Source organism: Dicentrarchus labrax, unplaced genomic scaffold (assembly GCF_905237075.1).
Source record: "Dicentrarchus labrax unplaced genomic scaffold, dlabrax2021, whole genome shotgun sequence".
Lineage (NCBI taxonomy): Eukaryota > Metazoa > Chordata > Actinopteri > Moronidae > Dicentrarchus > Dicentrarchus labrax.
In genome coordinates this window covers 20,179,740-20,195,937 of record NW_026136705.1, presented here as the reverse complement: position 1 = coordinate 20,195,937, position 16,198 = coordinate 20,179,740, and the positions used below count along the sequence as shown (strand labels likewise).

The 16,198-nt window shown below is 37.0% G+C and overlaps 1 protein-coding gene across 8 annotated transcripts; it reads left to right on the top strand.

Moving 5' to 3' along the window:
* The first annotated feature begins 203 nt into the window (after positions 1-203).
* On the top strand, positions 204-16,198 carry LOC127364734 (major antigen-like). 8 transcript variants are annotated; one of them, XM_051402559.1, is made up of 9 exons: positions 232-622; positions 844-927; positions 1,835-1,918; positions 8,401-8,484; positions 9,389-9,472; positions 14,711-14,794; positions 15,312-15,395; positions 15,523-15,651; positions 15,737-16,198. In XM_051402559.1, the coding sequence occupies exons 1-9, from the start codon at positions 319-321 to the stop codon at positions 16,015-16,017; spliced, it is 1,218 nt and encodes a 405-aa protein (XP_051258519.1). In that variant the 5' UTR covers positions 232-318; the 3' UTR covers positions 16,018-16,198. The 8 variants fall into 8 exon arrangements, with proteins under 8 accessions (XP_051258526.1, XP_051258520.1, XP_051258525.1 ...); XM_051402560.1 differs by lacking the exon at positions 844-927 and having other exon boundaries at positions 214-622; XM_051402566.1 differs by lacking the exons at positions 14,711-14,794; positions 15,312-15,395; positions 15,523-15,651; positions 15,737-16,198 and adding exons at positions 9,627-9,755; positions 9,841-10,261 and having other exon boundaries at positions 204-622.

The following is a 16,198-nucleotide window of genomic DNA, read 5'->3' as shown; positions in this document are numbered from 1 at the left end:
ACTCAACAGAGGAAACTGCACGCAGCAGAATGATAGATGTCTGCACAGAAGACAGCTTCTCCCTGGCCTATGTGTGTGTATTAATAAACAGAGTGCATATACAGCTGTGACTGCATGAGAGAGTATCTCAGTAAAAGTGTTCCACCAGCCTGTAGCAGCTTGTATTTTCTCACCAGCACAGAGATCATATTGAATCATCTGAGGCCTTGAATCAGTCACTTGTTGTTTTTCCCATTCGTTCAGCCAGCTGAAGTTTGGAGACTATATAAGACAGACCAACTCTACCACTGTACCTTTGTGAAGACGTGTAACTGGACAATGAGGGTTGTTCTTGGTTTGCTGTTGTTGCTGCTCGGTCTGTGTGGCTCAGGGGCTCAGGGGGAGGGTGGAGGCCTCGACGAGGGGGGTGCAGTTGAGGAATCGTCAGAGCAGACCACAAAGCAAACCACCTGTGATATTTGGGTGGAGATGAGGGCTCTAAGAGACATGGTGGTGGAGCTCAAGGTGGAGCTGAGGAACATGGAGGCCAGAGTGAAGGACAGTGAGAGCCAGGTGAATGAACTGAAGACTGAGCTGATCTTGACCAAGGTGCAAGTGGAGCTGCTGCAGAGAGAGAATTCTGGTACAGACTGGTAACTTTTCCTGTTGATTCAAGAGTTTGACTGAAGTGTGTCAGTGCACTGATAAACTTATTGTGAACTACACAATAAATCTATAAAAATTAAGATGGTGTGGATAATTAATCTAAATGTATTCATATATAGGCTACAACAGAGCTCATTGTGTTATTTAAACTGTTTTCAACCATTCACAAACAAAAATTTTACTAATTCTGTTTTTCAGTTCAAGCCACACAACTGATCTCTCTGGAAACTAGACTGACTGCCACCGAGAGCAAAACAAGTGACCTAGAGAAACAGAATGCAGGTATTTCACTGACAAACATGATTGTTTACTAATTGTGATGATTTATTTTTTATATGCTATTATTTTAATCTGTGTTAAAGATTGCATGTGTACATCTTTGAAAATATATATTTTTTAAAGTTAATAAAAAAGGGAAAGAAAAAAGTGTTAAAAATTTTGCTCATTAATTTTACTGATAAACTAAAGTTTTAGGGAAAATGTCACCTGATGATGGTCAGCAATATTGAGATCCTTCACTTAAGTAAAAGTACTAATATCACACTGTGAAAATATTCTGTTACAAGTAAAAGTCCTGTATTGACATTGAAATCCCCCCCATGTTACACTATTATATATAATATCATTTATTATTATTACTCATGTAAAAGAAGGATTTGACTGTTGTTGTTATTGAGGTGTAATTTATTCTGAACTATTTTGTACAGGAAAGCAACAAATAATTATTTGTCAATTAATCTGCTGATTATGTTTTTTAATTAATCACTTGATGCCGTCACAATTACCCAAAGCTCAAAGTGACACTTTCACAGTGCTTGTTTTGTACAACCAATAATCCAAACTGCCAAATCTGTATTTAAGTACAATACTTGAGTAAATGTACTTAGTTACATTCCTTCACTGATGATGGCTCTACGTGAAAAGTTAAGCGATCAGAAAAGTGATTACAACTCATCCTGAGGGAGAAATCGATTTCAAGACAAACTATCCAACAGTTGTTGAGACATTTCACTCAAAACCACAAATGTCAACCTCATGGTGGCGCCAGAGGAAAAGTCAGAGGATCACCAAAGTCAGTAGGATTCATAGTCTGGAGATCACACTGTATATAATTTGCTTTGCATGTTAACTGTTTGATATTTTGATGGCTGCTCTGCTCTGTAATTCACTGTCATTGTATTAACTCCAGACTTGCAGACCAGACTGAGTACCAGTGAGAGTGAACTTCTCGTCAGTAAGTCCAGGATTGACCAGCTGGAGAGAGAAAATGGAGGTGATGATTGTACACACACACAAATACACACACACACACCTACACACACACACACACACACACACACACACACAAACTTATTTAGTGTAGTTAAGTTAAGTTTAATGACATAAATTAACTTTTTTGTGTTAACAGAGAAACCAAAGGTGGCCTTTTACACAGCTCTGACTAATTCAGGAAATGTTGGACCATACAACGATGACATCACACTGAAATTCAGCAAGGTCTTCACCAACATTGGCAATGCTTACAATCCATCTACAGGTAATATCTGCAGGTCACATGAGGTCATGGAAATCTACATCAATCCATTGTTAATGTTTTTAATTTTCTGTTCTTACTCTATAGGTTTCTTCACAGCACCAGTGAAAGGGGTCTACTATTTCCAGTTCACTGTGTTTGGTCGCCAAGCAGGTTCAATGGGTGTATGTGTGAACAAGAACAACCAAAGGATGATGTGTAATTGGGATTGGCTGTCTAGTGTGAGTAATGAGTATCTCACTAACTCTCTTGTCTTTGAGCTGACAGCAGGAGATACATTTAACTTGGTTCTCCCAGCAAAGCATGCTGTCTATGATGATGGTGGAAGTAACCACAACACCTTCAGTGGCGCCCTTCTCTTCCCACTGTAAGGATGCTTTTTGGCTGCTGTGTGATTGATTTGTCACAAACTCTGTTGTTATTGGATTACACTGTGATTCTTTAGAAAATACTGTACACTTAGTGAATGTATCAAATAATGTGATTCTGAATCTGACTTCCCTTTTGTATCTTCACATTAAAACAACATTCAAATAAATCAGAGATTCATTGAAGTGTTTTCATTCTGTTTGTTGTCATCGACTGTAGGTCTTTATATAGAAACTGAGAATATCCCATGAACTGTTCTGATTTTCACATACTGCAACTATTTACAGTTTCTACCCCTGTAACAAGAAAAAAATATATTAAAAAGAACTTTAGAGAAAGTTTTAATCTGATGATGGTCAGCAGTATTGAGATCCTTCACTTTAGTAAAAGTACTAATATCACACTGTGAAAATATTCTGTAACAAGTCTAAGTCTTGTATTGAAATTGAAATACCCCCTATGTTACACTATTATATATTATATAATTGATTATTATTACTCTTGCATTCATGTAAAAGGTGGGTTTCACTGAGGTGGAGCTCATTTTAATTTACTTTGTATAGGACGGCAACTAATTATTTATTTTTTATTTTCCATTAATCAATTGATGCCCTCACAATTTCCCAGAGCCCAAAGTGACACTTTCACAATGCTTGTTTTGTCCAACCAATATTCCAAACTGCTATATTATTATAAATACATTAAAGTTAGCAAATGTTCACAGTTGTGAAGCTGCAACCATGAAATTACTTAAACAATTATCAAACATCAAACACAAGTAATTTTCAATTGATAATTGTTTAATGGACTAGTTGTTTCAGCTACACTTGTATATACTGTTGTGTAGTTAAGTTTATGATAAAGCATCATTTTTATAATCCCTCTGAGGTGTAGTGATTGGATGTGTCTAAATGAAGAAAGGAAGTCCTGGAGGTCTGCTTTATGGGTAAGACAGTTTGTCACCACGTTCCTCTGTTTTCTTACATTTAGAAGCAGATGAGAAGACAAAAAACACAGATTGCAACACATTACAATTACATACAACTTTTCAAGTTTCAACGAAATTGCCACATTTCTGATTATAAATTTAACAACATATTGTTGAATGTAGCATTAAATACTAAAAATAAACTCAAGATAATTCTTGATCAATAATATGTAATGTGAAAAAGAACTTTGTGATAAAAGCAATTTATAAAAGTACTAATTGGAACTCGAAGAAAAGTCTAAATATTCAGAGCAGACGGGTGCAGGGACAGTGTCTAAATGTGACACAAAATGCAGTGTTTGATCTTTGTTCTGGTATTTCATTTGTATTTGCTTGCTGTTTCTGTTACTAGGTTCATTACTGACAACAGCACACAGGTGCCTTTTATTGTTTTCTTGCAATGTGATAGTTAATAGAAATGTAGTATACAGTTGCAAGCTTGAGCTCATTTCAAGTTTTTATATTTTGTACTCTAGACTGTTGACGTGCCTTGAACTTTATTTTGTACTATTATGATTTGAGTTACTAAGGTTTTATTTGGTATCATTGTGCTCAAATGTCTTAGCATTAGGGGTTACTTTAAGTTTGGGGTTGATTTCATACCCTGACTCATTTGCTGAGTAGCAGATTGATGGCTTTTCCATTTCTTCTATTCTTTCTTTTTGCCTCAGCTCATGTTTTTCTCAGGGTTAGTGTTGGAGACAATCACTGCAGGTAGAATCTATCTTAATAATTGGTTCTTTTTTCATCAACACATTGCGTAAGTGTTTCCGTTTGCATCTTTAACCTTATTTATTTGTGTTCTTTAAATAACATCACCATACATCTTGAGCTCCACCATTGTGGGGGATTGTAATTTAATGTGTGTGTGTTTCTATTATGAGATTTTCCTGCCAAATTCATGTCCTGTGTTTAGGAATAATTTTACATCTGAAACAATGTTGTACCTTATGGGATTTAATTTCGAGTGACACAAATTAATATTTACAACAAAGATGTGTCAGTTATTTGTAATCTCAAGTTATTTTGTGAATAGTTTCATTACAACAGTGATCATACAACAGTGTTTCTATTTTGCCTGATGTTTGTGCAGACATTAGTCTCCTAGATCAGTCAGTAAAATGCAGACAGAGCAAACACCCCCATCAAGGCCACACAATCCTCTAAATATGTCTTTTTAATTGTAGAACAATCTTAATAATGTGTAATCTGCAGTCATTAATAGTCTGAGAAATTTAATTTGAACATGAATAAATTGTGGGAAATGTGAGCCAGACTCTCTACCACTGAGGATTCGTCATTTACATTGATCATGTGCTGTCGTGCAGTCTGCCGGTGTATTGCCACTAAATATTTTGGGATGTGATTTGAAAAGACCTGCTATCGTTTAGGACTAAGTTGGGTTGGGTCAGAGTGTCTCAGGTCTTTGCAAATCAAGCACCAACCTTCATTTGTAACTTAAATTGTGTGACGTCTCTGTTTATATTATATAGTGGAGATCAAATGTAGCCAGTAATCTGGTAACATCCTGCATTAAAACCACACACCATGCACACATTTTCATCTTTTTACCTGTTTGCATTTGTAGTGTTTGCTTCAAACATTAGTTTTTCTCTATTTTATAGATGAAGTCAGAGATAAAAGGGGATCTACAAATGGGAAAACACCATAGTGACATGAGCCTACAGAGATACACTTATTGAAGAAGAAGAAGAAGAAGAAGAAGAAGAAGAAGAAGAAGAAGAAGAAGAAGAAGAAGAAGAAGAAGAAGAAGATATACTTTATTAATCCCCTAGGGGAAATTTTCTTTTCACTCTTTTGCTAAAGTAATTTGAATGTGTATGGGATGGAATGACAATGTATCCATCTTTAATATTGTTATAATGACCATATTATAGTCATGCTAGAACATATTCATCTGCAGTTCTGCTTTTGTGCTGTGCCTTTTAATACAGTAAACCAAAACATACGAGCATGTGTTGCTAATGTTAATACATATCTTATCAAGATAGATAGATAGATAGATAGATAGATAGATAGATAGATAGATAGATAGATAGATAGATAGATAGATAGATGGATAGATAGATAGATAGATAGATAGATAGATAGATAGATAGATAGATAGATAGATAGATAGATAGATAGATAGATAGATAGATAGATAGATTGTCCTCCCTGCCTTTACTGAGAGCTGTTGTACAGTCTGATGGCCAGGGGGACAAAAGAGTTTTTGAGTCTGTTGTTGGAGCTGGATTGGGACAGCAGTCTGCCACTGAACACACTCCTCTGCCTGCTGAAGGTGTAGTGCAAAGGGTGATGGGTGTTGTCCAGTATGGACAGCAGTTTGTCCAGGGTCCTTCTCTCTGCCACTGTCACCAGAGAGTCCAGCTCTGTGCCCACAAATCAATGTAGGTAATATAGACTGAGCAGGTACATTTAGTCTCAGAAATGCCAATTAATCAGATAGCTGTCATGACATCATCACTGCACTTAATATTATAGTAATATTATACAAATAATTTCATGCTGTGATTTATAGATCATGTATATAAATCATAATCATAAATACAATAGAGCTCATTGTGTTATTTAAAATTTTAATAGATACTATTAAGAGCAAAGTTATTGTCAGACTGAGGCGTTTTGGCTAATGGCCCTCTGACCTCTGCTCCTGCAACCTTCCCCTAAAATGAACCAAATGTTTTATCTGCCTTAATCGATTCTAATGGTCATACTGGTTGTTTTAACTACTGTACATTTACAGCAGTTTATTCTTTGAAGATTGGCTCAACAAATAACATGAGGGTCACAATACTGTATGAAATGTGTTGTGTGTTGTGCTCTATAATTCACTGTCATTGCATTAACTCCAGACTTGCAGACCAGACTGAGTATCAGTGAGACTGAACTTCTTGTCAGTAAGTACAGGATTGACCAGCTGGAGAGACAAAATGCAGGTGATGATTGTATACACACACACACACACACACACACACACACACACACACACACACACACACACACACACCTATTTAGTGTAGTTAAGTTAAGTTTAATGACATAAATGAACTTTTTGTGTTAGCAGAGAAACCAAAGGTGGCCTTTTACACAGCTTTGACTAATTCAGCACTTGTTGGACCATACAACACTGACATCACACTGAAATACAGTAAGGTCTTCACCAACATTGGCAATGCTTACAATCCAGCTACAGGTAATATACTGCAGGTCACATGAGGTCATGGAAATCAAAATCAGTTAATTGTTAATGTTTTTGATTTTCTGCTTTTACTCTGTAGGTTTCTTCACAGCACCAGTGAAAGGGGTCTACTATTTCCAGTTCACTGCATTTGGTCACCAACCGGGTTCTATGGCTATAGATGTGTACAAGAACAGTGAAAGGATTATGTATAATTGGGGCAATCTGCCTGAGTGGGGTTATAAGTATATCACTAACTCTCTTGTCTTGGAGCTGATAGCAGGAGATGAAATTCACCTTGTTCTCCCATCAGGCTATTCTCTCTATGACGATGTAAATAACTACAGCACCTTCAGTGGCGCCCTTCTCTTCCCACTGTAAGGATGCTGTTTGGCTGCTGTGTGATTGATTTGTCACAAACTCTGTTGTTATTGGTTACACTGTGATTGTTTAGAAAATACTGTACACTTAGTGAACGTATCAAATTATGTGATTCTGAACCTGATTTCCTTCTTGTATCGTCACATGAAATCAACATTCAAATAAATCAAAGATTCATTTAAGTTTTTGGATTCTGTTATTGAGTTGAGAATTTCCCTTTGTAGGACAATAACCGATCTGAAGTGAGATGAACTGGGTGCACACATTTCTAATGTGGACCAGACTTGTTAGATTATGTGACACAGAATGAAGAAAAAACTTTAAAAATATAAGATGGAATAGAAAATCACAATGATCCAACGGAGGAAAGTTTTTATATTAATTCATAAAATATCAGAGAGAATGAGACAAGAAGTGAGACAGAGTGAAGAAAAAACTTTTACTCACTGGCTTTAATCAGATAACCCTCAGTCACACTAAAAGGCCTTAGCATCAGAATAAGTATGTTTCTGTGACTGTTTGTCTATGTGTGTGTATTAATAAACAGAGTGCATATACAGCTGTGACTGCATGAGAGAGTATCTCAGTAAAAGTTTTCCACCAGCCTGTAGCAGCTTGTATTTTCTCACCAGCACAGAGATCATATTTAATCATCTGAGTCCTTGAATCAGTCACTTGTTGTTTTTCCCATTCATTCAGCCAGCTGAAATTTGGAGACTATATAAGACAGACCAACTCTACCACTGTACCTTTGTGAAGACGTGTAACTGGACAATGAGGGTTGTTCTTGGTTTGCTGTTGTTGCTGCTCGGTCTGTGTGGCTCAGGGGCTCAGGGGAAGGGTGGAGGCCTCGACGAGGGGGGGTTGCAGTTGAGGAATCGTCAGAGCAGACCATCTCTGACATCTGGGCAGAGGTGAGGGCCCTGAGAGACATGGTGGTGGAGCTCAAGGTGGAGCTGAGAAACATGGAGGCCAGAGTGAAGGACAGTGAGAGCCAGGTGAATGAACTGAAGACTGAGCTGATGGTCACCAAGGTGCAAATGGAGCTGCTGCAGAGAGAGAATTCTGGTACAGACTGGTAACTTTTCCTGTTGATTCAAGAGTTTGACTGAAGTGTGTCAGTGCACTGATAAACTTATTGTGAGCTCCACAATAAATGTATACAAATGTACATGGTGTGGATAATTATGCTACATAAATAATAAATAAAACAGAACTCATTGTGTTAATTTTCACCATTCACAAACAAAAAAAATAATTTAACTAATTCTGTTTTTTCAGTCCAAGCCACACAACTGATCTCTCTGGAAACTAGACTGACTGCCCCTGAGAGCAAAACAAGTGACCTAGAGAAACAGAATGCAGGTATTTCACTGACAAACATGATTGTTTACTAATTGTGATGATTTGTTTTTTTATATTCTATTATTTTAATCTGTGTTAAAGATTGTATGCGTACATCTTTGAAAATATATATTTTTTTCAAGTTAATAAAAAAGGGAAAGAAAAAAGTGTATAAAAATTTTGCTCATAAATTTTACTGATAAACTAAAGTTTTAGGGAAAATGTCACCTGATGATGGTCAGCGATATTGAGATCCTTCACTTAAGTAAAAGTACTAATATCACATTGAAAATATTCTGTTACAAGTAAAAGTCCTGTATTGACACCCAAAATTCCTCCATGTTACACTATTATATATAATATCATTTATTATTATTACTCATGTAAAAGAAGGATTTGACTGTTGCTGTTATTGAGGTGTAATTTATTCTGAACTATTTTGTACAGGAAAGCAACAAATAATTATTTGTCAATCAATCTGCTGATTATGTTTTTTAATTAATCACTTGATGCCGTCACAATTATCCAAAGCTCAAAGTGACACTTTCACAGTGCTTGTTTTGTACAACCAATAATCCAAACTGCCAAATCTGTACTTAAGTACAATACTTGAGTAAATGTACTTAGTTTCAGTCCTTGGCTGATGATGGCGCTATGTGAAAAGTTAAGAGATCAGAAAAGTGATAACAACTCATCCTGAGGGAGAAATCGATTTCAAAACTATCCAACAGTTGTTGAGACATTTCACTCAAAACCACAAATGTCAACCTCATGGTGGCGCCAGAGGAAAAGTCAGAGGATCACCAAAGTCAGTAGGATTCAATGTCTGGAGATCACACTGTATATAATTTGTTTTGCATGTTAACTGTTTGATATTTTGATAGCTGCTCTGCTCTGTAATTCACTGTCATTGTATTAACTCCAGACTTGCAGACCAGACTGAGTACCAGTGAGAGTGAACTTCTCGTCAGTAAGTCCAGGATTGACCAGCTGGAGAGAGAAAATGGAGGTGATGATTGTATCTACTCATCTACATCACACACACACACACACACACACACACACACACACACACACACACACACACACACACACACCTATTTACTTATTTAGTGTAGTTAAGTTAAGTTTAATGACATAAGTGAACTTTTTTGTGTTAACAGAGAAACCAAAGGTGGCCTTTTACACAGCTCTGACTAATTCAGGACAAGTTGGACCATACAACACTGACATCACACTGAAATACAGCAAGGTCTTCACCAACATTGGCAATACTTACAATCCAGCTACAGGTAATATACTACAGGTCACATGAAGTCATTGAAATCTACATCAATCAGTTGTTAATGTTTTTGATTTTCTGCTTTTACTCTGTAGGTTTCTTCACAGTACCAGTGAAAGGGGTCTACAATCTCCAGTTCACTACATGTGGTAACCAATCAGGTTCCATTGGTATAAATGTGTACAAGAACAACCAGAGTATTATGCACAATGGGATTTGGCAATCTTCTGGGGGTGATAAGTATTTCACTAACTCTCTTGTCTTGGAGCTGATAGCAGGAGATGAAATTCACCTTGTTCTCCCATCAGGTAATTTTCTCTATGATGATAAAGATAACTACAGCACCTTCAGTGGCACCCTTCTCTTCCCACTGTAAAGATGTTGTTTGGCTGCTGTGTGATTGATTTGTCACAAACTCTGTTGTTATTGCTACACTGTGATTCTTTAGAAAATACTGTACACTTAGTGAATGTATCAAATAATGTGATTCTGAATCTGACGACCCTCTTGTATCGTCACATTAAAACAACATTCAAATAAATCAAAGATTCATTGAAGTTTTTTTATTCTGTTTGTTGTCATGGACTGTAGGTCTTTATATAGACATTGAGACAATCCCATGAACTGCTCTGATGTTCACATACTGCAACTATTTACAGTTTCTAACTATGTACCAAGAAAAAAATGATTAAAAAGAACTTTAGAGAAAGTTTTAATCTGGTGATGGTCAGCGGTATTGAGATCGTTCACTTAAGTAAAAGTACTAATATCACACTGTGAAAATATTCTGTTACAAGTCTAAGTCCTGTATTGAAATTGAAATACCCCCTATGTTACACTATTATATATTATATAATTGATTATTATTACTCATGTAAAAGGTGGGTTTCACTGAGGTGGAGCTCATTTTAATTTACTTTGTATAGGACGGCAACTAATTATTTATAAATTATTATTTTTTTTCCATTAATCAATTGATGGCGTCACAATTTCCCAGAACCCAAAGTGACACTTTCACAATGCTTGTTTTGTCCAACTAATATTCCAAACTGCTATATTATTATAAATACATTAAAGTTATTAAAAGGACAAACAGCAAATGTTCACAGTTCTGAAGCTGCAACCATGAAATTATTTAAACAATTATCAAACATTTGCCAAGTAATTTTCTGTCAATCGTTAATTGTTTAATGGACTAGTTGTTTCAGCTACACTTGTATATACTGTTCTGTAGTTAAGTTTATGATAAAGCACCATTTTTATAATCTCTCTGAGGTGTAGTGATTGTATGTGTCTAAATGAAGAAAGGAAGTCCTGGAGGTCTGCTTTATGGGTAAGACAGTTTGTCACCACGTTCCTCTGTTTTCTTACATTTAGAAGCAGATGAGAAAACACAAAACACAGATTGCAACACATTACAATTACATACAACTTGAAAACATATCGGTGATCTATGCTGCTCCCTTCCTTCATTTGTATAAAAGTTTTCTTTACCTCTCTCCCTCTGTGTCTTTATCCTGTGTGCAGTCACCATCTGCTCGCCACTGTGTACGAGAGCAAAGGAGGGTTTCGATCAGCTCTGCAACATAAGAAAGAGGCTTATTCAATATATAAGAGCCAGGTGAGTTTTACAAATCCTGGAACACTTTGCGTTAAGGTTGTGCCATATGCTCTTAATTTTAACTTTTTTTTGTTGCACACATGAAGGTTGGTGAGGACCATGACAGCACGAAGGAAAGCTCCGACTACCTGAAGAGCCTCACTCAGCAGGCTGTGATCCTTCAGAAAGCCATCAACCACATCTACAGTAACACGCCTACTTCCTGTATTCCACTTCCAAAGGTTTGTAGAGTTTTGTAAACACACAAATAAATACAAGCATTTCTGGTTGTGTGATACTTTATCTCACACTGTGTTTCTCTCCAGTTTTCCAGACCAAGCCTTCCCACAATCCTTCAGCAGCTCAACCTGACATGTGGAATCATTCTTATTCCCCTCAGGTGAACACTGAAACAGTCCTAATGTGGTGGTTGTAATGTCCAACACCTGAATGTAACAACAACGTCTGTATATGTCTTTTCTCTGTAGTGCAAAAGAAATTGCAGACCTGAGGACTGAGTTGAAAGGAAAAGTTCAAGTGGAAGAGCTGGAAAAAAAGACTTAAGAACTGCAGACGACAAAAAACAACACTGAACTGGACTAAAGGGACAATAGCACATCTGTGTTTTCAGCCAGACTTCTGAAAATAACAATGGCAAATGAAAGCCGGGCAAATCGCTGGTGTTAATAAGTGGGTTAGCCTACTTTGGACAACAACTGTATCCAAGTTAGTATCCGTGGAGGACTGGATCTGTATCTAACGCCCTGCACCCATGATATAGCTCCTGTTGGGCTGTATGGGCTCCATGAATGAACTCTGCAAGCTGTAACATTGATGGCAAAGATCTATAACTGTCCTCCTTTTAAGAGAAATGCATAAACCTACATATAAAATAAAAATATAGACTGATTATACCACTAGATGAAGGAACAAGCACAGTATGTTTACTTCTACTGAGAAACAGAAATATAGCAACAGTGTACTAAAAGAAGTGCTGTCATCTTGCAATTCCCTGTGTGTCCACTGGGTTTCACACTTCTTGAACACTTCTCAGAACATGATAGATGATTTGTCTATATCTAAATATGAAAATAATCTTTATGGCTGTTTTGGATGTGTACCAGTCCATTAGAATTTAATCCACTCGTAATTAATATGTTATGAATATCCAGGTGACTGTTGGGAAACTATAAGCATCTTATGTCTTATATTCTACAAAAAAAGTCAAATTAGTGGCCTCGTAGTAACATTGTTCCCTAAACTGGAAATAACAGTATTAAACTTTGAACTTTGTATTTTTATCAAGTGACATTTTGTGGAGTTGGTCCACTGACTGTGATCTTAATGAAGTTAATTTTAGATATTATTCCAGATAACTGCTATTTCAATGTACTCCAATATATCCATAGTAAGTTATATTTATGGGTTATGTTATAATTTCCTGGCAGTTGTTCCATTATTCACTATCTATGGAGAAGCTGCATGATTTGTCTTTCAGGTGACCTCCTCCCAACTATAAACTGTGTCCTGCTGCTCATCTCACTTGTTTACAATTAAAAAAGTGTGCCATGTTGCTTAGCTACCTCTCTGCTCAGACCAACGCCGTTTTGGTATGGTGGCTGTCCATTCAGCCAATCTGACTCCATGAGCTCCACCTCTGCCACCAGAGTGTCAAACTTTCAGTTATTTTATTTAAAAACATGATTTGACATGAACAAAGACAATTTGAAGTGATGACTCAGCAGAGGAAACTGCACACAGCAGAATGATAGATGTCTGCACAGAAGACAGCTTCTCCCTGGCCTACTTTGAAGAAGTGTGATCCCAGTCCTGCAAGACAAGGAAGGAGGGCACCACCTGTTGTGACTCTGTGTTTCTCAAATTGTGTGGTTATTTTTTACCTGGCTGAAACAAACAGTCAGATACATACATACACTATGACTGTGGGCTTTGGAAAGACTTTAAATCTGTCCTCAACAACAAACAGCCACTAGTTTGTCTGCCAGCACAGGCTGTCATGCTAGGTTGTACCACCTGCTACACTACAGCACCTTCCACATGTCATTTAAATATATATATAACAAACACATTAACGTTTGTAACACTGATTCAGGATATGGTGCTGAAGATGGATGTATGTATGAGTTCTGTGATTTTGTGGCTTTAAGGGATATTTAGCTGTAAGATGGTCAGATTTAGAATTACATTTAGTCTCAGAAATGCCATTAAATCAGATAGCTTTCATGCCATGATCACTGCACTAATAATGTATAATAGTAATATTATAACAATAATTTCATGCTGTGATTTATAGATAATGTCTACGAGATTAGAAGAGTGAAAAGATGAGAGATATTTTCTCTGGGCTTCACAGCTTATTTTACAAGACTTTTGAGAGTGAATATAACTGCATCATTGTTACAATATAGGAAAGTTATGAGGTTTGTCTGCATTTTGTGATGTCAAGAAAACAAATTAATGAATGGTGGTTTTTTACTTTAATTTTTTTTTTTTTTTAATCACTTCTGCGACTTTAATCAGATAACCCTCACACACACTAAAACACCTTGGCATCAGGGTAAGTAGGTTTCTGTGACTGTTTGTCTATGTGTGTGTATTAATGAACACAGTGTATATACAGCTGTGACTGTATGAGAGTATCTTAGTAAAAGTTTTCCACCAGCCTGTAGCAGCTTGTATTTTCTCACCAGCACAGAGATCATATTTAATCATCTGAGGCCTTGAATCAGTCACTTGTTGTTTTTCCCATTCATTCAGCCAGCTGAAGTTTGGAGACTATATAAGACAGACCAACTCTACCACTGTACCTTTGTGAAGACGTGTAACTGGACAATGAGGGTTGTTCTTGGTTTGCTGTTGTTGCTGCTCGGTCTGTGTGGCTCAGGGGCTCAGGGGGAGGGTGGAGGCCTCGACGAGGTGGGTGCAGTTGAGGAATCGTCAGAGCAGACCACAAAGCAAACCACCCCTGACATCTGGGTAGAGGTGAGGGCCCTGAGAGACATGGTGGTGGAGCTCAAGGTGGAGCTGAGGAACATGGAGGCCAGAGTGAAGGACAGTGAGAGCCAGGTGAATGAACTGAAGGCTGAGCTGATGGTCACCAAGGTGCAAATGGAGCTGCTGCAGAGAGAGAATTCTGGTACGGACTGGTAACTTTTCCTGTTGATTCAAGAGTTTGACTGAAGTGTGTCAGTGCACTGATAAACTAATTGTGAGCTCCACAATAAAAATTCAGATTGTGTGGATAATTAAGCTACATTAAATACTAAATACAACAGAACTCATTGTGTTACTTAAACAGCTTTCAACCACTCACAAACAAAAATTTAACTAATTCTGTTTTTCAGTCCAAGCCACACAACTGATCTCTCTGGAAACTAGACTTACTGCCACCGAGAGCAAAACAAGTGACCTAGAGAAACAGAATGCAGGTATTTCACTGACAAACATGATTGTTTAATAAGTGTCACGTATTGTTTGTTATTTACTATGTTATTATTTCAATCTATGTACATCTTTAAACATAATGTTGTTTTCAGGTTAATAAGAAAGGGAAACAAAAAAAATAGCTGAAATAGAGGTGAAAATATTGCTCATAAATCTGCTTATAAATTTCAATCCGGTGATTATGAATTCAGAATGAAATATAAGATTTTACTGATTACATATAAGGCACTGAAAAATTAAGAGATCACCGAAGTGATTACAAATCATCCTGAGGGAGAAATCGATTTCAAGACAAACTATCCAACAGTTGTTGAGACATTTCACTCAAAACCACAAATGTCAACCTCATGGTGGCGCCAGAGGAAAAGTCAGAGGATCACCAAAGTCAGTAGGATTCAATGTCTGGAGATCACACTGTATATAATTTGTTTTGCATGTTAACTGTTTGATATTTTGATGACTGCTCTGCTCTGTAATTCACTGTCATTGTATTAACTCCAGACTTGCAGACCAGACTTAGAACCAGTGAGAGTGAACTTCTCGTCAGTAAGTCCAGGATTGACCAGCTGGAGAGAGAAAATGAAGGTGATGATTGTACACACACACACACACACACACACACACACACACACACACACACACACCTTACAAACATTATTTAGTGTAGTTAAGTTAAGTTTAATGACATAAATTAACTTTTTTGTGTTAACAGAGAAACCAAAGGTGGCCTTTTACACAGCTCTGACTAATTCAAGGAACGTTGGACCATACAACACTGACATGACACTGAAATACAGCAAGGTCTTCACCAACATTGGCAACGCTTACAATCCAGCTACAGGTAATATACTGCAGGTCACATGAGGTCATGGAAATCTACATCAATCAGTTGTTAATGTTTTTGATTTTCTGCTTTTACTCTGTAGGTTTCTTCACAGCACCAGTGAAAGGGGTCTACTATCTCCAGTTCACTGCATTTGGTTACCATGCAGGTTCTATGGGTATACAGGTGTACAAGAACAACCAAAGGATTATGTATAATGATATTTGGCAATCTTCTGGGGGTGATAAGTATTTCACTAACTCTCTTGTCTTGGAGCTGATAGCAGGAGATGAAATTCACCTTGTTCTCCCATCAGGTAATTTTCTCTATGACGATAAAGATAACTACAGCACCTTCAGTGGTGCCCTTCTCTTCCCACTGTAAGGATGTTGTTTGGCTGCTGTGTGATTGATTTGTCACAAACTCTGTTGTTATTGCTACACTGTGATTCTTTAGAAAATACTGTACACTTAGTGAATGTATCAAATAATGTGATTCTGAATCTGACTTCCCTCTTGTATCGTTACATTAAAACAACATTCAAATAAATCAAAGATTCATTGAA